Genomic DNA, 24,961 nt, shown 5'->3' with positions numbered 1-24,961 from the left:
TGCTGCTCTGGAATGTGCCCAAGAGGATGCAAGGAAGCTGGGGAAGTGCTTTGGTCTCTTGTGGCTGCTGATTCCTCCCCCTCATCAAGGCACTGCATAGTGCTTTACCATTAGAGCTGGCTGGGGTGACAGGTCAGCTAGCTCAGGCCAGAGCCTGGTCTGGTCTCTGGTCTGGATTCCCCTCACTTGCCCATTTCAGTCTCAATTATTGGAACTACAAAACAGAGAGGATGAGCCCTAGCTGGAAAAGTCACCATGTTGGGACTGTCATGTAACAGGACTAGAGGATGCAGAATGGTTTTATACCATTGAACTGCAGAAGAAACTCTAGCTCCCTTCTACCCCACCCTCCCTGTCCAGCCTCACCACACAGAAGATAGACACTAAACAGCTAGTTCCCAAGCCCTTTCATTTTTAACAGAAAAAAGCTTTGCCCATCATAAAACATTAGCAAATAGTGATGGATTGGGGGATTTTCAGGGAAGAACGGAGGATGAGCATGTTGAGTGTGCTCATTTGCTTTGTAGATAGATTGTAATGACTTTTCACCACAAAACCCACTTGAATTTCTGTTAAATAAAGAACTAATGCCACTTTGCTCTTTTCTCTCAACCCTTTTCTTCCGCTCATGCAAATCAGAAACATTTGTCCTCCGTGACGTCGTAATCTCTTGGATATGGGAAACCCATAATGTAGCTGTTTTCCCCCTCCCTGAAAATAACATAATTGTCAAGTACTCGTAACTTCGGAGTGCAATTTCAACCCTCTCATTGATAAGGCAATAACCCAAGCAAACAACATCAGATGAAGTTACAAGCCTGGGTGTGGGATAGAGGCATTATTTGAATGAGATGAATCGATGTTCTCTCTAAAGTTGCACAAATTCTTACCAGCAGAATAGACTTTGGATAGAGCTATTAGACCGAGCCATTAAGCTGCCTGGCTTCTAGTTCATCTTCAAGAGAGCCTCAGCGCGGACTTGCTCACAGTATTCTGGCTTCTCAGATATTGCTCCCCTTGATAGAAAGTGTACATCACAGTCCTGAGGTCAACGCGGTCTATTCGTGCCTCCGTCCTCATTTGCTCATCTTTCTACTGAGTATCGTGAAGACCTGCTTTCTTTGTGAACTTTCCTTTGGACTGATATTGGGTGATAGCTAGAAGGCCCATCCTAAGCACAAGTGTCAGTGCTCTCTCCTTTGTTTTTGTGTCCAGGTCACAGTTCTTTGGAGTCAGCCTCAGGAATGTCTTCTCCTCCTGATAACTTTGTATGGAATCTGACCTGGACAATGAAAGACTCTTTTCCTTTCCTGTCTCACCGCAGTCGATATGGTAAGTGTATTTTTTGACAATTATCTGTGGCATACCATCACTAGCTTTTAATTAAGGAAGTTTTGCGTTTTCTCTAGTGACCCCTAGCAATCCAGAAATTCTTCAATCCCCTATAGCAAAACACATACTCCTGTACCCTCTGACCTCCAAGGGTACTCAAGTACACCACCGAACCATTCCAGCTAAGACGTGTTTGTTTCATTGTGATTCCTGGAGGAAGCCAAGAGCCTTCTGGTTCACATATTCCATCTTCCAAGCCTTCTTGGTGCATAGAATCCTGGTGTCCCTTCACTATTCATTAGTTGTAATGTTTATTCACATTTGATTGTAGCTTCCTGGATTTAAAGTTCTTAATGTTTAGCATTTCTATAGACCATGATCTCCAAGAGGGGGTTGTTATTAGGAGAGTACAGAGGTACTCCAGAGCTTCTTTAGTGGCTCCATTAGATTTGGCTAACTTGTTCTCAAACAAGTTATTTGACATCATCTCTGCTCATTTGATTAGGCAACAGCCTCAGAGATCAATAGAGCTGGTCCAATTCCAATTTGTAAAGATGCAGAAACTAAGCTTAACAATATCCCATAAAGTGGGCCCACTAGCCACAAAGCTGGTATTCTTTGCTTATCGTCCTTTTTCCCCCAAGAGGCCACCCACTGCATTTGTGAGATGCTGTCTTGTGGGCCCTCAGGCAGTTGTGCTGATAATGTATAAAATTCCTCATTCTCGGCGCTCAACCTAAATGCTCACAGTAGCTTGGAACATTGGGGTTAGAGAAGAGCTGGGACTTTTTAGGGAGCACATACATTTCTTCAGCTCTTTGGGGGTAAGCCCCTTGAAGACAAGTACTATGCTGTGTTTACTTCCCACTTTATTCCTTCCCTGGAAGACACTGCTAAAGGCTTATCTATGATGAATGAGTGCAGAAGGCTTCCAGATATAGAATTCTCTCATCATACCTAATTCAATTAAGTATTTATGAACCCAGTACAGCACTGAGTTCTAGATGCCCTTCTGGGCATATTTACCTATTCCTGCTTCTCAGTCTCTGCCCTTGGGCCTAACCTATTTAAAGTACACCTAACAGAGATGTTCCACTCACTGTAGAAATACTCCAGTCAGATGCCTGCCATCCCTCATTTATTACACAGTTAGCCTTGGTTTGTATTAATGGCACCTTTCATTTCAAATTGAAAGAAAGAAATGCATAAAACCCCTTGAGCAGTTTAGGATTCTACTCTGAGCTGAGGTGCTTCTTGCCACTCCTAAGTATCTCCAGAGGGAGGAAAGGCTCAGTGGTTCTTGGGAGAGTCTAGATAAGAATTGCTTCTTGATTTTACTTAAGTTAGACAATGAATACCACCTTATGATAATACCAAGTATCTATAAATAATTGAAAGCTTGTCTTTTGTGTGGTCGATGCTTTGTAACCACATATGTAGTATAACTGGTCTTCAGATAATACTTGGGGTTCTCTCCCAAAGTCATATCACTATCTCTATAGGTTAACTTTTTTAAAATGTAGAATGTCCACATTCTAACTCCTGCATGTCAAATAGCAACTATTGGTTCCCTATGAATGCCACTGAGGGAGGTTGCAGACCAAAGAGAGAAAGCCATGGGAGTTTATGAAGACCCAACTTATCCACCACTGCGCTAGATAAATCTGCTTCCTCTCTGTGAACCACCTTCCTTATCAGGAAATTGGAAGGCTGGGATAACTGGGGCAAAAACAAAAGCTAAAACAAAAATAAACAGATCAAGTATTTCCTAAGATCACACTTAAAAAGTTCTCATGGCCCAGAACCTCATGGATTCCCTTCTTTGTTGATCAGACTCAGGCCATTGGTCAGTTAGTGCACAAGTGCTGGACCAAGGTGTCGTTAGAGTGAGCAGCATTGTAAGTGTTGGTTCATGCCAGAAGGATCAGTGGCTCCTTGACGAAGTTCAATAGCGCTTTCAGGGCCTTTCTATCTTCATTGCATGATCACCATCAGCACTTCTACCTCGATGTCTACATCTGTGTGGCTTCCTCCATGCCAGATGCTGGAGCTGATACAAACTTCGAGATTAGTAATACTGGGCCCTGGTTTTTAAGAGTTCATAGGCCAGATAAACAGTTCCACAAGCAGCTAAGCCCATTGCCAGTGAGTGACACTGAGGACTCACCCTGAGACCTGTCAGAAAAAGCTAATGGCAGAATTAGGGCCAGACTCCTATCTCCTAAGATTGTTTTGTCGGGCTCAGCCTACATGTCTATGAATCAAAAAGGCCAGCAGGCTCATGGGTGATAAATCCATTCCTTTCACCTGCCAGGAAAGACATTTTAAGAAATGTTAACAACTTCATTAATTTTAAGACCTCAAACATGGGTGGAGAAACTTGACTGGAAAATTGCCGCCTGAAGGGGTAGTTCTTCAGATTGGGACATATCATGGAGTCTTGGCCAGCCTAGTGTGGAACTTGATGTTTTGTTGACAGGCTTAAGCTATGTCCTGGTGGGACAGGTGGGGACACTGAAGGCAACGTCAACAACCCAACCACAGGTGACATGATTGACAGCCATAGACCAGTCCTCTCTCAGGCAAGCTGTCCAGCCCAAATGGAGAGTGGCTTTCTTCTTGCTAGTGTTTTATGAGAAGAAACGAGGTAGAAAGAGGCTAATAAGATTTACTCACCCCCAGCCTGTAATTATCTGCTTGAGGAAAAAGTTTGACCTACCTTTTTGAAGGCTCCCAATATTTCTTCTAATTTACGTCGGGGCCTTTTATGTTGTGTAAAATATATTCTCTTCAGTGGCATTCAGTGTCAGATTCCAGCTCTTTCTGGTCTCTGTCTGGAATGATGATAGCCAACTAATTTCATCATGGGTTGCTGAAAGCCTCATATCCCTTCCCCAAGGCTTTGAAAGGAGGACAAGGCTTTGAAAGGAGAAAAGAAAATATGGCTTGCTTTTGTGCCTATGGACATAGCTATAGGCTTGGCTGAAGGATTAAGCTCTGAGTGGGCACCCCGATACAAATGTCCTCCGTCATGTCCTGCCGGATGCTTCCAGAATACAGCTGTTGGGGTTGCGAAAGGGAGTCTGATCACCTTGGGTCCTAGAGTCATAGAAACAGAAGCTATTCTTCTTAACTTTAACTCTCATGTTTTTCCACTCTGGAGCTGAGGAATAAGATTAGTATTTTATTTTATCATCATTTTGTATGCAGGTTTGTGGACACATGTATGTTCGTGTATGTGCAAGCATATCGTGAATGTGAGAGGACAACTTTGAGTGTCATACTTACTAACACTGTGTAGCTCTTTTGATATTGATACTTTCATTGGTCTGGATCTCACCAGTTAGATTAGACTGCTTGGTCAGTGGATCCCAGTAACCCTCCTCTCACCACCTTCCTAGCATTGCATATAATTGGCATTATATGCACAAGCTATATCAAGCTGGCATTTTGCTCAGGTCTTCATACTTGCAAGGCAAGCACCTTATGGACCGAGCTATCCCTCCAGCCCCTGGATTAATATTTTAAACAGAATAACCAGAGATTCTTTACCAGATGACCAAGACAAAGGTTATTTTCACTCATTTTTTTTTAAGTGTGGTACTTTACAAAACCCTCTCTCAAGCATTTTTCTTACTTATGAAGAATTATAAAAGTGCAGTGGATGGAAATTATTTTATATTCCATGTATGCAGAAATGTAGATGGAAGGTGAAAAAATGTTACTAAGGCTTCTAAGCTACAGAGCAGAAAAACTCAACAAAATTCAGATTCTCTCATCCCTTTCTGAACGGTGTTTTTTCTATCACATCACAAAGTTATTTCAAAGACGAACCACAGAGAACACTCACTCTTCCTGGATGACCTAATGTTAGACCTGAATGATCAGGCTGATAGCTAAAACCTTGGTTATTTGGAGAGCAAACATTTGATGTCTCTGAATTGAGACCATCCAGGCAGGGTAGGTGATCACCTCCCAGGAAGCATGTGGGTAGGTTCCTTTGGCACTGTAAATAATCTTATATACTTCTGTACTTTTCCATTTCAGACTGTGCTCCTTATTATGGGTTGCATTATGTTATCCCAAAAGATATGCTCAAGTCCTGAGATCTCACTACCTGTGAATGAGACTTCAGGCATAGTATCTTTGCAGGTGTGACCAAGTTAAAATGATGATACAAGGTATTGCTTGGGTCCAGATCCCATGTAACTGCTGGGCTTTTAAGGATAGAAATCACAGACACAAATATGTGCTGGGCAAACATCCTGTGACTAAGAATTCAGAGACTGGGTCCATGCTATGTATGGAACACCAAGGATGCTGGCTGTAACAGCAGATGAAAGAAAGGTGTGAATTGGAGTCTCCTCCAGAGCTTTAGAGGCAACATAGTCCTCAAAAACCTTACCCCAGAACCATAGGAGAATAACATTTTCATATTTTAAGGAGTCCAGTTGGTTGAGCTTTGTTATGGCATGCCTGAAAACTAAATGTAAACCATCCCTCCACTCAAATCCAACTTTGACTCTCACAAAGTAAAATAGTCCTCCAGACATCTGAGCATACAGAAGACATTGTTGGACTTTGAATAAAAGTTCTATTGAAACTTTGTCTTCTTTCTGGACCAGAGGGACCTATCTAATTTAGGGGCTGGTGCTTTTGGAAAGACGAATTAGAATTTTTAATTAGTATCCCTGCTGCTACTACCACCTTCCGACCTGTTAATGTATCAATTTCTTTGATTGAAAAGTCTGGGCAAATTAAATCTATCTCTCAAAAAAATTAACCTAACACAGAAATAAAAAATGGAAAACAAAAGGATCCTCCAGCTCCCCTCTGGGAATTACTTTGGAGCTCTAGCAAGAAATCAGTTTGATCACATTTCTGGAATTACATATTTAATGTGACTGCCGCAGTCAGCCATTCTGGCCTCCAGCAGCCTGGTGTCATTGAAGGCCCCAGCCTCCCCCATGAACCACTATGAAGGCTGAAGGCTTCCTTAGTAACTCCTCTGCCCTGTCCAAGAGATCCCTTTGTGTTCCTCTCCCAGCCCCATTCCACTGAGCTGAAAAATCAGGTTGTTTCCTAGCTCATGCATCTGTATTCTTATCTGCAAATTGGCAAGCCAAGGCCTCTGGATGCATTCACCAAAGACTCTTGAGTCCCAGAGGGAACAATAATGCCAGCAGTCATACAAGACCCAAGAACAGGGACCATCTGTCACCTCGAGGCCACGACCTGCTGGGATCCAATGGAATCAATCCACAAAAATTCAATAGAAAGCAGCTGGCTTACAAGAAGTATGTTTAAAATGCTCCTCTTAGTCATATGCCTTTAAAATAAAGATGCATACATCCAGTGAATAAATATGATGAACATTTTATGTTAGAGGTATATTGAGCAAAGGAGAGAGGTAGAAAGGGAAAAATGTCTGAATAAAAGAGAAGAGAATGATTGACCAAGTGGCATAAATATGATAAAAGTGGGTCCTGAGAAGCCCACTGAAAATAATTGTCATAGATAGAGAAGAGAAAGATACAGAAAGGTGTCAGAGGGGATGAATCACCATGGCTAACTGATCTCTTATTATCATATATTCCTTGTTTTATATATATTATCATATATTCCTTGGCTTCAGTTGTCACCCCTGGATACTTAGCCCCGCAATTCCAATTCCAATACTGTGTGTATCCAGCAGTACAGGGAATGATTATAAACATTCATTATTGAACTCGTGCTGTGTGCTAGGTTGTGTTCTAAAAATCACTGATATGGTGTTCCTTCAAGGGACTCTGGGGAAAGAGGTAGCCCTACCTAGACTATGGTAAGTGCAGGGAGGTAAACATTGTAGAGATGCAGACAACTAGGCCTTGAACTTTAAGAACAACGACAAGACCAGTGATGAGGGCATTCTGGCTAAAGAGAACACAGCTGTAAAGTCATGTGTAAGACCAGGTTGAGCCTTGTGATACAGAATATATGTAAATTAGCCGTGGAAGCAGGGACAAGGCCAGAGAAATATTTGCTTCTGAGTGTACTCAGGGTTTTGACCTGGGCCTCCCTATGAAAGCACAGCTTCAGAGGGTGTGGTGTTTTTTAATAAGGATGGCCCCATAGGCTCATATACTTGAATGCTTAGTCACTAGGGGTTTACAATACTTGAAAGGATTAGAAGGATTAAGGATTGTGGCCTTGTTGGAAAAAGTCTGTCAGTGAGGGTGGGATTTGAAGTTGCCAAGCCCAGTGTACCTTTGCTTATGGATCAGGATCTAGCTCTCAGCTACCGTTCCAGCACCTGCCTGCCTACTGCCCTGCTCCCTGCCATGATGATAGTGGACTAAACCTCTGAAACTGTAGGCAAACACCTATTAAATGCTTTCTTTTATAAGAGATTACTTGGTCATAGTATATCTTCATAGCAATAGAACAGTGACTAAGACATAGCATCAGGCATTATGGCATCAGGGCGATGCTAGACACAGGGTGAGCATGACAAGGGGAGCTGTTCTGGAGCAGCCACTTGAGTGACTGAGTTGATGGAGATGCCATGAACTAACAAGAGACAAAAGAGAAACATTTAGCCTTAAAAAAGGGTGAGCAAGGTATTAAGAGAGCAGGGGGTAAAATCCATGTTGGACAGGTTACATTTGAAATATCTTCAGGATGTCCAGGAGGAAATGGCCAGCAGAGAGTTAGGAAGTCTTTTTTTTTTTTTTTCTTTTCAAGCTGTAAGAATTACACTCAGCAGCCATGAGTGAGGTGCGGAGGTTTGTTTTGACAGCTTTGGGACACCTGAGCTATTGTATACAGAACATTTCTAACCAATCTAGAAAGGTAAGTGCCCAAAGCATATGCAGAAAAATGACTGATGGGCATGAGAGGAAGCCCTCTTAAAATGAAATATTTTGTCAGGGGTGACCTCAGATGCAAAACCACACATCAGAAGAGACCTCTCCTGTGTAGGACTTCAGCCAGGACATTTAGAAAGATGACTAGAATAATTTCATCTGTGAGAAATTCATAGGAATTGTGAGTCATCAGGGTCCATGGCTGTCTGGTTGAATACCTTCATCTTTTAGATGGAGAAAGGAAGGCTCAGAAGTGCCTGTATTATCAGCAGGGCAGTGGCAAAGTGGAGGTTGAAATCGAGGCTGCCTCTTGGCAAAGCCTGCACCTTAACTGTCTACATTAAAGACATGGTTATGGCTCTTTCGGTGCCTGCGCTCACATGGAATTGCTTGTGCATCAGCCCCAAATATTGCTCTACCCATTTCATTATCTGGGCACCGTGGTCTCAGCCAGCCCAGAAGAACTGTGTTGCCCCAAGATCTGCTTCCCTGTGCAACAGTCACCTCCTTGGGGAGATGAGCTTCTTCTCAGGCTCAGCGCTGGTGCCTCACAGCCACCTAGGGAACATAAAATCTACATTTCAGGGGTCACTGCACTGGCAATTAAGCTTGAGCATCATGGGCCTTTGCTTCACCTCCATGTTGCCTACTTTAACCTTTTCTGTAATCACCCCATTGGTCCCCCAGCATCTGTCCAAAGACAAAGTACAGAGCAGTGAGGAAAACAAAGCCACTCATATCTCAGCTCCCATTCTTTAGAGTATTCTTATTTTCAGTCACAGTCTCACTTTCTTTGGCTCTGTCCTGCTTCCTGCTAGATGAAAAGACACAAGCAGCCCTTGTCTTTTAGGAGAGGGAGATCAGATTGAGATCCTAGATAGGTCCCAATCCCAAGAAGTCAGCCCTAGACACATGCACATATGAGGAAAGTTAAGGGAACTCAATAGAGTGTATGGACATGTTTGTATACATGTACACACACATGCTTAAGTATATACTTGTAACAATAATAAGTTATATAATTTGGAAGGAGTGAAAGGAGTTGGGAAAAGGGAACAAGGAGGTCATGTAGATGCAGCGTTCATGTATAAAGCGCTCAAAATATTAAAAAATTTAAAAAGTGTCAGTGGATAGCACTGTTGTGGCAATTCTGGGGAAAGATAATATGTCAGAGTACAGCTGTTTCACTAATGCTTTCTGACCCCCATTCAGTGAAAGCAGTAGCCTGGGTTTTGGTGTCATAGACCTATCTACTAGAAGCTTCCTGTTTAAGACTCACAAGTGTCTAATTTTACTTCCCATAGCCTGAAGGTAATTTTATTGTCAACCATGATACCATCTGATGCAGTATGGTTTCAAAATTCACACTGTTATACTGTTAGACAATGTTAGTTCCCAGCCCAGCTCAAATCTTGTTCTAGCCTTTATTCTCAGCAAACTTCCCAATAATCCTTTTACTATCTGTGGAAATCTTATCAGTCTTCAAGATGCTCTGCACATACTGCCCTGTTCCCCTGTGCATCCCCATGTCTGCAGTGGGGCTGCATACTTTAAGGGTTAGATTTGGCCAAGGCCATCTCATCAGCTGGGCCGTCAGTATGTGACAGGTGGAGCGCATGCTAGGGCAGCAGGTATTCAACCGGAAGCCTCTGGTCTGCTGGCCACTCTCGGCAGACCCGCCTCTCCAGAGACACAGTGTTAAATGGGAGAAGCACATCGCATCTTCTCAGGTAGACCAGCTTCTTCCTGTTGCCATGGATGCCACATGAGTCAGAGCTCCTCTCCAGGGTTCTCATCTCAAGAATCTCAGTTACAAAGATCCATTGAGAGAAGTGTCATACTGACTCTGCTAAGGTTTCACCATGTCCTCTGGACTCCTGTTTATTCTGTCTGAGACATCCCACTCCACTCCCATCCACACTCACAGAGAGGGAGCGTGAGGGCATGCACGAACATTTCCTAGAAACTGCAAGCTCACTGTACTGGAAGTCCAATCCTTCCAGGCTCAAGCCTCAGCCCTTTCTCTTTTCTAGACTGAAGTCCATGCTACCTCAGCCAAGTCACTTGGCTGTCTTGTGCCTCAGTTTCCCTTATAAAATATAAAATGAGGAGGCTGAGCATGTTAATTTCAGAATACCTGTAAGTTTTATTTGCTTGCAATACTTTTGATTTTGAGATGAAGAACAGAATCTCATTTTGCTATCTGCACATAGTGTAGATAGAAAAGTGTGATGGCCGCAGATGGGAGAAATTAGAATTAAGCTTTCTGTGCCCATCTACCACCACTCTGTATACTCATGCTCACGCACCTCCCCCTCTGAGGCTGTGTTTATCTAATTGATTGATTAAAGGAGACTTGGCCCTTCTTCTCTGCTGCTTGAGTGTGAGCAGAACAGATGTCTGGAATTGGGTGATTGGTTTTCAGATGCATTCCAGAGCATGGGACGATGGGAAGGGAGTGAACTATTTCAAATTCCCGGGCCCCACGACAAATGACTTGCGGGTGTGAGGGGTGGAGGGGGGCCAGGTTGGGTATTTAGTGTTATGAAGTGAGTGGCCAGATGTTGATGACAGCTGGTGGATTAATACCAAAGGTGACTGGTGGGCCAAGTGTCCCTTTAGGAAATTACTCAGGAAAAGGAAGTAGCAGTCCTTAATCATCTAAGCCTGGGGTGGAAGGGAGAACTCCCAGCTTCCTGCTGCCCAGCTGGCACGAGCCATGTTAGAGAACTTGGTTTGGCCACCTTCCCAAAGGGGGCGATTAGTCTTAGCATGGTAGTTGCAGAAGAAAATCGAAATTGTTTTATTTCACCGCTTCATTTCCTGGTCAGGAAACAGAGCTCTGTGCAGATTAAATGGCATGCATGAAGTCGCGTGATCTCAGTTAAAGTCTTCCAGAGGAAGGGCTGATAGATGAGCATTCGTCCGTCACTTTTGCCTTGACACTTCTGAGTGAAACAAGGATTGACACAGTCTTTCCATCAGCCCTGTGCATCCAATGCTACTGCCGACCGCTGTACCCACCTAAGACGAGCCCTGGCAGCTCTTGGTTTGGTTGAGAGACCCCGGCTCCATGAGTAGATGCAGGAGCGAGGGAGGGTGATTCCCAACACTAACTCTGCGCTTCCACGGGCAGGCACATACTCGAACGTGCATCCCTGCATGCATGCACTTGGCCCACAGCCCGAATTATGCCCATTCTGCCCGAAAGTCACCCTGCTCTTCGCCACCCCCGATAGCCAGTGTGTGCCCATTGAACTTACGCTTCCTCATGAAAGTTCCACGGCACAGTCTTTATCTAACCACCGTTTTGTAGATAAAAAGAGTGACAAAGACAGTAAGTGTTTTGCTTTTTTTTTTTTTTCCCTAAAATGCATGGCTGACAAGTGACAAAGGTAAGTTTTAAATTTGCGCAGCCTGATGTCACGCAGAATATATGCCTCAAACGACCCTTGTGCTACGGCCCCAGACCTTACCCACAGGTGTTGCTATAAAACGGAGAGAGAGGAAGGGGCTTCCACTGTAGTCAACAGCTTCCTGACTCCCTCGGGTCCATCCCCAAGGAAGGCAAAGTGTTGAGTCTGCACTGCACGAACATCTACAGGTGTAGCTAAGAATGGACGCCCCCACGCGAGCAGACAGCTTAGTGCCTGACCGTTAGGCTCCCAGTTGTGTACCAGACCCTGCGTTAGGATCCCAGAACACACATTAGTGTCAGGTGGCTGTGACAAGCCACCCGTGATTCCAGCCACGGGAGGCAGAGAGCAAGCTGCCTAGAGAGACTAGCCCTATCTGTGAGCTCTGGGGTTAAGAGACACTGCTTCACTGTAGAAGGCATAAAATCAATTGAGGGTGATTTCCACCATCACTCTTGGTCCTTCATAGCACATGTACCCATATGCATGTATGTTCATACACACGTGCACATATGTATGTGTTCATGAGCACGCACACACACGAGGGTGAAAAAGCATATCTTTGTTCATTCCCTTATGTGAGTTCATAGCGTTCATAGGAGATAGGATATTTTAATCATCACCATTCATGCTAATGTGCTCCCCTAGGTATAATAAGGAAACCAAGTCTTGAGTGGTTAAATGAACTGCCCCAAAGTACAAGACTAGTTGTTCCAGTGCTTGGAAACCTTCCGGGAACTCTCTGGTGATCTTTCCCCTTTCCTCCCAGCCCGGTGCGTTCTCTCATCCCATTCTCACTGTAGCTTCTGGCCTACGGACAGACCTTCTCACCAGCAGGGAGTTTCCAGCAACCATCAAAGAGCAGCGTATTGGCAGAAGAACAGATTTAGTTTGAGAGAACCCTAAAAGCCTTCCTGGAGATGAATTAAGCCATCTAATCATTAGGAGATATTTGAAACCTGGCCATGTGTGATTTTGCCAGCTTATTTCAGAAACAGTAACAACAAACACTAGTGGATTTTTGAGAATTTTCCTAATTGTCTAAGTTATTGCTTTGTTTGTTTGTTACCCAAAGCTTTAAGTAATTGAAACAAAAATCGCAGGGTTTTAGTGCCATTTCTGCAATCCGCCCACTGTGCACCCCTTGGCAAGCCCCAAGATGCTTCTGGCTTCGGTTTCTTCATCTCCGACGGTCTCTAAAGTCCTTGGTGACTCTGCGGGTCTACAGCTGAGAGGTTCTGACAGACCTCTTGAGGAAATGAGACCTTGGCTTGTGCCCCGGGATTGACAGCTGCTAGGGGTGTTTTGTTATGCTGGGTGCAGTCCTGAAGGACTGACAGTTTTGAGAATGCTAGCTTCTCCTGCTCTGCTTAATGAATTGTAGCTTCAAATACAGATGCTTCTAAAGGCATATGGCAAAAGCAATGCCACATATGCCTGAAAGCTCATGTGGTTTCATATTAAATACACAAAGCAGACTTATCAGGAACACGCTGGGCTACCTATGCCATGAAGTAAACAAGTCAGGATAGATGTGCCAACAAATGGAGCCAAGAGAAGAGCTGGTGGTCAGTCACTCTGGACATTCAGCTAGCTCAAGCTTGGTGCTCCCTAGAGGTGTGGCATTCAAAACCCCTCAGCAGTCAGGGAAAATATCTTTTGTATTGTGTGAGGGACTCTGGCAAGTGACAGACATGACTCTGGGTAAGTCTTTCCCTTGCATGGCTCAAGGCTTGTCCAATGGAAGAATAACCTCGAATGTCATTTGCTCCAAGTTCTAATAGCCTCTGGCTCTGGGATTGTTGCTAAAAGCAAAACTACATGTAATATGGTATAAAAGAATGCAAAAAAGGGTCACCCACCACTACCTCCTTCAGACTGACATCTATATTCCCTTATAAAGACTATTCCTCATGATAAACTGAAATCTGTAGTAAGATGGGGGTGGCTATGCAAATTATAAATCTGACCAAAGTCTGTTGACAACTTGTCCTAGAGACAAGACCCTAGGTCAACTGCTAATTTGACATTCTTGACAAAGGGGAAGGGTCAATGTCATGGGGCCCACAATCGTGGCATTGTTTTTTCTTGTTAATTCTACAATAGTTGCTTAATTTTGTGGGGCAACTGCTCTCTAAAGCCTCTGATATGCCCAAGGTCACCAAGAAAATGGCTGATTTTGAGAGAATATCTTGAAACCTAAAAGCGGTTGCTGTTTCCCTGCCTTGAAACTGACATAGATTTACGTGATTTGGAAAGCCTTTGGGAAGTCTCTGGGTTAACAGATTGAAGATTTAGGAGACAAAAACAACCATTTGGGGTCCCCAGGGCCATGTGGATACAAAGGAGGACTGATGGATTTTCTAAGCCCAACCAGGGGAAATTCATTGTCTAAAGACATTGAGTCTCCCTATTGCCATTCTGTGGTGTTGTTACAGAGGGCATCAGAAGCCCATCCCTTGAATGTCTTTTTCTTGTTTGTGGCTTGCGTAAGAAGCCCCCACCTTCACCTTAGCTGCTGGCATCTTAAGCACAGGCTTTAGGCATGGCTTCTTTGCTGTTGTCAGTCTCACATTTTGCTGGAGAACAGGATTCCACCCTCAGGTACTGACTTTTCATGCAGGTGGCCATTGCCAACCCCTCCAGGTATCCATTTTATACTGTGGATCTGATCAGTTATTGAACATTTTCCTTCATGGCAGCATTTCACAGTGAAGCAATGTTTTGAGCTTACAGTTAGTATATTTGGGTTTTGAAATGTGGTTCCTATCCTGGTAGATTTCAGGATATAGACAAACAGAAAGAGAGAAAGAGAGAGAGAGAGAGAGAGAGAGAGAGAGAGAGAGAGAGAAAACAAGAGCAAGCTGATTTTTTACCAGTTATACAACTTGCTTGAGGCTCCTTTAATGATTCTTTAAGAATCTGGAGGGGGAAAGGTCCATTTTAAGTATCACATACCTGTGGCACTCTTCCAGTGCTAGTGACTGCTGTCTGTCTGTAGGTTCATCAGTTGCCTATGAGAGCGGGAGGAGCTGTCACTGTGCAACTGGAGAGTCTGTGAACCCCAGAGATGATGAGTACTTCAGGGAAGGGATGCTCCTTTTCTACCAGTTCCAAATGCAGAAATGCAGGTTGAGAGAACACAGCCCTTCCAGGGCTCTTCAGCTTCTGTGTGCAGGTCCTAGAGCATCATGACTGTCCCCTACCAAAAATTTATTTTATAGCACTTTATGCTACTCTTAGCAGGCAGAGCATTTCTAGAAGGTTCCACTATCTTTCTTCCATGAGGGAACTGATAAGAAAATCCAGTATTGGGCAACAGTGATTGATTGTAGCTGCACACTCAGCAGTTTGGACTAGTGTCTCCCTCTCTTCCCTTTATAGTTTTAATTGGCACATGATAATTGGTTTTTTTTCCCTCTCCTTGTCATTTTTCAGTGGTTAGATTCTCATAGACTAAATGGATATGTGCAGTAAGGCTGAGATCTCTGGATCCCTCTGAAGGTCACAGTCACTGTAAAGGGGCCTGACATTGAGGAGCAATATAGCTGTCCCCTGAAGGTTTTGCAGAAGTCTTTGAAGATGTGAATAGTCGGGAAAGTTTGAGTCAAAGAACAGCCATCTTCACAGAGTCCTCAGTGTATTTGTTACTTTCCTCTTTGCTGTGACCAAAAACTTGATGAGAGGTGATTTAAGGAAAGAAGGGCTTGTTTAGGCTCATGGCTTGAGGGGACACAGTCCATCATGGAGGCAAAGACATGGCAGTGACTGGAGCTTGAGGTGACTAGCCACACTGGGCTCTGGTCATGAAGCAGAAAGAGATGAATGCTATTGCTCTACTGAATGTCTCTTTTCTCTTCAGCCAAGGACTCCCGTACATGGGATTGCCCTCACTCAACCTGTCTTCCCTCACAATGTTTTCCTCTGGGATCACCCCCCTCCACGACACACCCAAAAGGGTGCCTAATCATTAGTGCCCCAACTGTTGCTTATTCTGATATCTCAGCAATTGAAATTAGCCCCCACGCTCAAACATTACCTGACTTGGTCTCTGGCCCTAGATTTTTGATTCTGAAGCTATGGAGGAGTGAGGGGGAAACTGGATTTACAGAGTGATCCAGCCCTGAGTCTCACCCGTCTCTCCCTAGGGCTGGATGGGGGAGGGGTGTCACCTTTGTAAAAGGAGACACTCTGAGCTTCAGTTTCCTCATCTATTGAGGAGAAAATAGCACTCACCCCTCAGTGTTGCTCTGTAGAGTAAATGCAGTGACAGAGGGACACACATTGAATATGATTTCCAGCCACTTCTCTTGGCAGGGTGGACCTGTCTCGGCCAATGGAATGCTGAGCACTTTGATGAGTCCCTTCATCACTCTAAATACTTGCTGTGAAAGAGAGGTTGTAGTTTCTGCCTCTTAGGCCCTGAGTCAGAAGAGGGCAAAGAGAGACACCCTATATCTAGAACCTTTGAAAAGGAAAAAAAAACAAAAGGAGTTATTTCCCCCTGATGTTGGTAGAGAAAATGATCCCGCGATATTATTGCCTGAAGATATTAAAGGTGGCTTAGGAGGGAGAAAAACAAAAACAAAATCCTGTTTCTCAATGAGAAACAGGTTCAATGAGAAACAGGTTCAATAAGAAATTAAATCAGAATGTAGAAAAATCCAATTCAGTTTCACCCAGAATGAGCAGCAATATTAACTCCATTCCTATTTAAAGCCAGGAAGTACAGCTGTGAGAGCTAAAGGGAGGCCTGCCTCCAAGGAAGAATTTCAAAACAAACTCATTTGATGACAGGGACATTTGCATAGCCTGCTGCACCAGGCAGGGTTTGACCCAAACACGGTGGATTATCACATTCCCCCAGAGGCCAGACATCCCAGCATTGATGGTGCTCAGTCTGTGGTCTGTTTGCATACCTCATACACATTTGCCAGGCAGAGGTGGACACTGTACGCCTGTCTGAAATGGAAATAAGACCTCTTTATTTGGAGCAGAGCAGATGCAACAGACTATAGCTGTGGAAGTTGGGGCTTTGAGAAAGGTTTCAGTAATTGTCACTGTGGGGTGGGTGTCGACTCTCTTTTTCTTCCATCTTTTCACATTCACTAATGTGGATGGAGATTTTGGGCCCTCTCTATCAAAGCCATAGCAATGGGCATGATGCTTATTTTGAGGGCCACTTTGGTATTGCAAAGTAGCAAACAGTTTCCAGTTTTCCACATGGGTATCAGTTTGGTGTTCTGATACCAAAGCAAGTGCCTGGCAAGGCAGTGCTGAAGATTAAGAGGATAGGGTTGGGGCTCAGTTGGCTTAGGCTGGAATGCACAAAGCCCTAGCTTTGCTTGCCAGTACTACATAAATGGGAGCTGTGACATATACCTATAATTCCAACACTCAGGAGGTGGCAACAGGAGGATGAGGGTTCCAGATCATCCTCACACAGGCAAGTTAGAAGCCAATATGGGATATAAGAGACCCTGTCAAGAGAGATGGGGAGGGAAGGAGAGAGGGAGAGGAGTGAGAGATTCTGAGACAGAGAGAGACATAGAGAGACATAGAGAGAAAGAGATTAACAAAACCAGCAATTCTTTACACACACTAGGCATCACAGCACGGCAGCCCTCAGAGTCAGACTGACCATCTTCAGTACTGTTAAGATACAAAGGCATCAGGTGGCATGTCAACACACACAAGGCACCATCTCTCCATTATGAAGGGAATTGTCTGCACCATGAGAGGCAGAGTGGTATTAACCTAGGGCCAGAGGACACAGCTTCTGCAGAGCCACTGGGAAACAGAGAACATCAGTCTCTATTGCCCAGAAGCAGAAAGATACTTAATAGAAGTGTAATTGAGAGTTTTTCCCCCTCTAACTTAGATAGGTTGGCTGTGTCTATGGGAATTACTTCAGTTCCACTCCCAGGAAGGGCCAGCTGCCCACAATTGCAGGACTGCCCAGCAACTGGCTGCTTGTGTCAGGATCAGCCCTGCTTCTCTGCTACATTCTGAAGTCCCCAATACCAGGCTTATCTTGGAGATGGAATTAGCAGCCCCAAAAGCAGCTGTTTAAAAGCACCAGTGTGAATCGGGGAGCTGGCACCCATTAGCACAGCCAGAGATTGATTTACCAAATTAGCAATAACCCTTCCAAGAGAAAGGACTCAGGAATCTTACAAAACTTAAGTCAAGAAATAAGTTTGGGAAACATATGGTCAAGATGTTCTGTTTGAGGAGTTTGAGGTCCAGCGAGGGTAAGTGACTTACAGAAGGTCACTAGTAAATCAGTAACAGAGGTGGAGTACCGGCTTCCCTAGGTGTTTACTTCTAGAATCACCTAGTCTGTAAACCCCGTTTTACTGATAAAGACAACAAAGTCCACACATGACAAGCGACTGGTCCAGCCTGGACTATGGATTTCCCAGAGTCCTTGTCCAGTGTTCCAACCTTTTTATATAGTACTTGCTCTGTTTCTTTCTAGCCTAGCAGGTGAGTAGAGGGTAAGGAACAGGAGGCTGAATGAAGTGTGTTTGTGGGCATCCTCTGTGAATCCATGCTCTGAGAGCCTCTCCTTGCCAGGCACTTTGACCATGTTAGATACTAGACAGTGACTAAGGAGAGAAAAGAGAAGCTGGGAGGCCCACATTCCCTGAACATGAGGCAAGTACATACTGCTTGGCACAAAACGATGTCTTCCCCACACAAGCCAACATGAAGCACAACTGTCTCAGGGCAAGGCTTCTTCCTCCCTCCCTTCCCTGTGTCTCCATACTCCATGGCTGACCCTTATGCTCCTTCAGGAGAGTAAGCCAGGACCCATTCATAGTGTTGTCCCTGCTAGTGGGTACAGACACAGAGCGGGAGATATTGGGATGGTGAGCAAGGCTGGGGGTAGCATGAAGCTTTGCTGCAATCTGTGACTTCTCAGTCAGGCAGCACAGCAAACAGGGCCTACCTAGGTTTTCTCCTGAACACACACTTCTTAAGGCTTATGGGGTCACTCCCAGTGAACAGGAAGGAGGGAATCAAAAGCCAGAGGGCCGGACTCAATACCAGAGGCAGACTCAAATTCAGACATAACTTGCTCAGACAGGCTGTGCTCACTCTTAGTAATCCTGATCCTGGGAGCCACAGGAAGCACAGCCTCTTACTGCCCAGTAATATGAGTGATGGGAGGGACATAGGTTCTTTTTTCTTTTTTCCAGCAGCAGTTTGGGAGTATGGTCACTGATGGAATTGTACCTTACCTCTCCTGGACAGAAAGAGGCTGTGGATGAGGTGAAGGCTGGCCTCCTGGAGGACAGGGCTCATGTTTGGGGAACAGCTTGTTCCACTGACCTTTGTTGTCATTGCAGGTCTGGAGTGCAGCTTTGACTTCCCCTGCGAGCTAGAGTATTCTCCGCCCCTCCACAACCATGGGAATCAGAGCTGGTCCTGGCGCCGTGTGCCCTCTGAGGAGGCCTCGAAGATGGACTTGTTGGGTGGGCCAGAGGCGGAACATTCTAAAGAGATGCCTAGAGGTAAGGGGATTGAATCCTGCGTGGGCCAGGAAATGCTCAGCTGCCTATTTCCTTTGAAATGAAGGGGCTTTCCCACCTATGCTCTGCCTTGGCACCTTGGAAATAAGCTTTGAATATCTCTGTGCTTCTCTGTGGCTTCTTGACCCATATATAAGGGATCATGTGAGTCTAATTTTAAGATGAATCCAGCACTTTGCTTTTACCAAGTAATAGAAGTAGGATTCTAGAACTCTTCAACATAGTTTCCCCAAACTTAGACACTGAATAACATGTTGATCTGTTTGTCTATCTGGAATGGGGTTGCCAAGGAAAACACAAGTCACTCCATTCAATTTGAATTTCTAAAGAAGTCATTTTCTTTTAGTATGTCTTAGGTGATGCTCTGAACATACTTACACTCAAACCTATTCCAACTGTATGGAAAACTTCAAGTGTGTTCTGCATTTTTATTTGCTGAATCTGCCAATCTTAACAGGGAAAGTGCCGTGCAACTGGGTTAAATGTGTGTTTCAGAGTCATTCATGAATATTCAGCCTGCAAGCTTGTTTTGCATGGTGCTTTCAGCAGTCCTGAGCTGTTTATGAATATCGCCTGCCAAATTTTCAGGACCTGAAGAGTAGACACTGATTTCGTGGTACTGGCTACATTTGGGGAGTTTTGTTTTCCCCCCACAGGGAGATGTGAAAACGTTAAGCCTCATTCTAGCCTTCCAGTCTCTCTATCCAAGTTGAACTCTAAGACTTCTGAGACACAGAAAACTCTGCTGGCCCTTAAATTGGCAGGGTGGGTTTCTGGTTTTCAGCTAGAAGTGCAAAATAAAATGAGAAATGGATTTACTGGAATCACCATCCCTTACTGCCATGTTGGATTCAAAGTTAGTGAGTAAAAAAGCCAGGAGGGGAGTAATTGGATCAAGATCACACAGACTGCGCTTTCATGTGCAGGTATAGATGCCTACTGTGGTGACTGCCAAACAAGGGTTCTTTCCACCATGCCTTCTTTCTTTATCTGTAGTAAACGCTGTGACCAGAGCCTGTGCTGCACCCAAGAGAAACATGGGCTCATACATCTGTAGTCTATCAGGGACAGGGCTCATGCTAACTGAAAGAAGTGAAACAATAATAATTAATGCTCTGGTGTTTGTATTATACACCATCCTCAAACCCTGTCATCACAACAGACTTAATAAGTCCAACCCCTGTCTGTATACTATTCCGAGCTCCCTCTTCTGCTTTAATGACCTTTTGAGATTGCTTGAGATTGACCTGGGCTTTGTGTTGCTCTCTCTGGGATGTTGATGTCTGCTCTGTGTGAGAGCTTGTGTGGGTAAATTGCTCTTTCCTGGGCAATACACGAGGTTTATAAAGGGATTACAGAAAGTACTGCCAAAGACGCCAAGTCAAGAGATCTGAGCTGAAGCCTTGCAATTTGAATACTTTACATTATGAAACCTGGCATGTACAAAACAGACCCATAACATGGATGCACAAAATTACAGATGACAATCTTAGGAACAAGTTCTCCCCACCAAGCCACGGAATCTAAGTGTCTTCTGCCTCCTTGTAGCCTCCTGATCCCACTTAGTCCACAGACATCTCTCTACCCTTGGAGGTAACTGTTCTTCTGGGTTGTATGTCAGCCATTCATTTGTCTTTCTTTATGGCCCCCACAGGAAGCATTTATTAGGTCTGCAATCTTTCCATCATTTTGCAACTTGATACATGAAACTTTGGTCTATTGTTTTGGTTCTCTGTTGAATTTATTGCAGGAAGGTAGCTGTTTCTTTTCTCTCTTCTGTCATTTGAATATTTGGGTTATCTCCAGGTTTTTGTAATTATCAACAACACTACTGTAAGCATTTTTGCAGATCTCTTGGTGCACCTGTCTGAGACTCTCGTGACATAAAACATAGGTGCAATTGCTAAGGGTATACATTCAATGCATCTTCCATTTCATTAGGTAATGTGGATCTATTTTCCAGAGTGGTTATACTGACAGACACCCTCCTACCTTTGATGTATGAGCGTTCCACCCTCTGATCTTTGTCTTCACCAGTTATTAGTATTGTCAGACTTTATCATTAGTGCCCATCTAGCAGATGAGATATTATGTCACTGCAGCTAAAATTTCCATAGGATTCTTCTAAATTTGTGTGCGTGTGTGTTACATGTGTGTGAGGGGGGCAGTCGTCGGCATTAAGTGTTTTCCACTTTAGTATTTTTTTCAATATTTGTGTGTGTGTGTGTGTGTGTGTGTGTGTGTGTGTGTATGTGCATATATGTGTCTGTGCCCATTGAAGCCAGAAAAGGGTGTCAGATCCTCTGGAGGTGGAGTTATAAGAGGTTGTGAGTTGCCTGATATGGGTGCTGGGAACTGAACTCTAAAGCAGTGGCATGCACACTTAACCACTGAGCTCTCTTTCTTGCTCTTCCACCATAGGTTCTGAGACAGGATCTCTCATTAACCTGGAGTCAGCAAGCCTGAAGGATCCTCTTATCTCTGCCTCACCCATGCTAAGGTGCTCCCTGGCTTTCTGGGGATCAAATTGAGGCAATCATGATTGTGAAGCCACCACTTTACCAACTGAACTGTCCCTAACCCTTAAGAAAATTCCTAAAACATTTCGAGTATATTTCTTAGACGATTCTAACTCATAGATCCCCTTGTGTGCTGTTGACATGGACACTGCTATGGTTATTTCTGGAGTCTAATATCCAGCTGTGTTAGCAAGTTTTCTAGTCAACCTGACAGAGGCTGGAGTTACTTGGGAAGAAGTAATTTAAACTGATAGTCACCAGACTAGCCTGTGTGCAAAAGTATGGATCATTTTCTTGATTGGTGGGTGATGAGGGAGCACTTAGCTCTCTGTGTGTTGCTACCCCTGGGTGGTTCTGGGAGCTCTAAGAAAGCAGGCTGAGGAAGCCATGAGGAGCAAGCCAGTAAGCAGCAGTCCTCCTTAGCCTTTACTTCAGTTCCTGCCTCCAAGTTCCTGCCTTGACTTCCTTCAATGATGGACTGTGATGTACATGTATAATATGAAATAACCCATTTCTTTCCAAATTACTCTCTGCTGTTGAGTTGTAGCACAGAGATAAAAGCCCTAATGAAGACTTTAATTTCTTAAAATATGTATTTTTTAATCATTGTAGATCTTTTAAAAAGCAGTTATATTTCAAGGATTGACTGGGTCACAATGTAATCGTATGGAGAACAAAGCTGCTGGATTGCGAATTCCACAGGCTTTGGGATGTCAGATGGTATGTGTCTGGAAGCTGGGACCTTTTACATGTTTTAAACAGTGGCAATAAATTGGGTACTGATGGCCTCTGACCTGCTTCTCTTTTTTTCTGTCATTCTTCCTGTGATCTCTGCCCTGTGCAAGTCACACAGAAGGCAATGAGAAACCGAATAAGGAAAGGAGAGGAGGGAGAGAGATCTTGATAGTGTGACATACAGCAAATGCCTTTATGCTTTTATGAAGCTGGATTCTAAGGGTCAGTACATGCAGGGAACGCAAAGACACTTGCACTAGATGGTTCGGCCAGGATGGAAATACCCATTTTTAAGTATTTTAATGTTTGTCAATTTCAATCTCTCTAAAACGATGTCATTTTTACCATGTGGTAGTATATAGCACCCATAAAGACTGATCCAAGCAAACACAGCAAAGCCATTGCACATGTACCCATCTGCTTTCTCAGACTCTTCAGAACATGCGGATGTTCCAGCATAGAGTGAGGAGATTTGCTGTCAGAAATGGACCCTTTTTCTGTTCCAAATGAGGGAGTCTGTATTAGTCAGGGAGCTCTACAGAAATAGAACTGATTGAATGAGATAGCGACAGAGGGGGAGCTGTATAAGGAGATTGATTAGAGTGGCTGACAGGCCATGGGCTGGGTAGTCTAGCAACAGCTGTCTCACAACAGAAGGCTGAGAATTGGTAGTTGTTCAATCCATGAGACTGGATGTCTCAGTAGTCCCAATCTGGTGTTGGCTTCATGGAGGATTCCTAAAGTCTGTGTTGAAATCTCAAGGACATAGGTTCTAATACCAGCTAAGGAATGGCACAGCAACGTGATAGATGAACTTATCAGCAAAAGTAAAGCTGGCAAAAGGAAAGGAAAAAAAGAGGAAAGGAAAGGAAAGGGAAGGAAAAGAAAAGAAAGGAAAGGAAAGGAAAGGAAAGGAAAGGAAAGGAAAGGAAAGGAAGAGGAAAAGAAGAGGAAGGAAAGGAAAGAAAAGTTTCTTCTATGTCCTTTTATTTAGACTACAACCAGGAGATGTGGCCCAGGATTGAGGTGAATCTTTCCACCTTAAGTGATTCAATAAACAAACAAACAAAGGAACAAACAAAAATCCTCACAGTGTGTCCAGATGCTCAGGTTTTAGTCCATTACAGATGTAAGTTGACAACCAAGGTTAACTATCAGAGTCTACTAAAACAGCATTGACAAATCATAGAAAAAAAGGAGGATCAGCCCCCCTCAACATGCTATGGGATGTCTGCTCAGATTTTCCAAGCATGGATGTGTTTATATTTTTCAAGGCACTCCACTATATCCTTCCTTATTCCTTGAAGTGAGGCTGTTTTTAATGAGGTAGGCGTGTATCATGGCATCTCTTGTTCTTCTAGGTGAAGGTACAGGGAGTGAAAATAACATTCCCAATCTGGATTTACAATGAATTCCCAACACTCTGATCTTCATTGTCTCTGTTCTTCAGCTGTTGAAGGGAGCGTGCTTGCAGTGTTGACAGGGAGAAATGGGGTGCCCTTTAGGGTTTGATCTTTTTTTAACTGAACATTTATTAGTTAGATGGTATTTAGATTATGTTGCACCATTTCTTGTCAGGAATAAAGATGGGAAAGCAAAAGGTAGGAAAGTAATAACAATCATAGATAATGAACTCTAAGAGTATAAATTTTGAATGACTTTAATTTATGGTCCCTATAACTGAGAAGGATATGAGACATACAATTTAGACCAGGAAGATAATAAAAGTGATCATTTTGAGAGGACACAATATTTATAAATTAATAAACGCTCAAAGAGTCATCAGGTTGGGGAAGTCTGGGACTTTTCAAATGCCTGGGGCATGTTTTAATGCAGACTACTTCCAGTGTTGCAGAATGTAGTCAGGGGAGCACATTTTTCTTCTTGCAGCGAGACTCCACTTTGGTCTCTGTTATGAACTCCAGCTTGAAAATGTAAGCTGCCTCACCAGCCATTCCTAAGTATCCTCTTCCTTGCTCCATACTTTCCTGCATACAAATGAAGAATGAGCTGAAACACAAGTCTTTGCTGGAGTTCTGAGTCCCGAGTTTTACCCTTGTTTTATTTTCGGTAGCAGCTTAGGTGAGAAGCTGCTACTGAAATTCTTCTATTTTTCATAAAGGCGGCTTAGTTTTCAAATGGTTGACATACATCATCTTGAGGCCTGAAATAGTTTCAGGTGCTTCTGAACAGGACCAGAGTTCTGCAACACCTTAATGGCAGCTGCTCAGCCTTTTAGTTCATCCGTTAACTTCCCATGACTGCGCTAGCAGATTGTTGAAAAACTGGGAAGTTTACCGAACAAACCCAGACATGGATCCTCTCCTAAAGATGAAAGCCAAGAGTTAAACATCAAGACACTGATGTGGTCTCTGATGGAGACTCTATCCCTGTCTTCATCCTGGTCCTTGGTGGTGGCTGGGTGCCGTGGACATGCTTTAGCTTACAGGTGCACCATGGCAGTCTCTGACTGTGCCCTTCTTCTGTTTGTCTCAGGTCAGGAGATAGGTCCTTAGATTAGGAGCTGCCTTAAATACAGCATGATTTTTTTTTCCCTGAGGCTCCTTAATTAAATT

The 24,961-nt window shown here is 43.9% G+C and overlaps 1 protein-coding gene across 1 annotated transcript in view; it reads left to right on the top strand.

Moving 5' to 3' along the window:
• Alk (ALK receptor tyrosine kinase) overlaps window positions 1–24,961 on the top strand; it is a 700,602-nt gene that overhangs the window by 202,017 nt on the left and 473,624 nt on the right. Inside the window, exons 2-3 of the mRNA XM_055627271.1 lie at window positions 1,216–1,332; window positions 18,949–19,113. Of these exons, the coding sequence (XP_055483246.1) occupies window positions 1,216–1,332; window positions 18,949–19,113 (282 nt within the window). The remainder of the gene's footprint in view (window positions 1–1,215; window positions 1,333–18,948; window positions 19,114–24,961) is intronic.

Source organism: Psammomys obesus, unplaced genomic scaffold (genome assembly GCF_907164565.1).
Source record: "Psammomys obesus unplaced genomic scaffold, mPsaObe1.curated_primary_1811, whole genome shotgun sequence".
NCBI lineage: Eukaryota > Metazoa > Chordata > Mammalia > Rodentia > Muridae > Psammomys > Psammomys obesus.
This window is presented reverse-complemented; position numbering and strand designations above follow the sequence as displayed.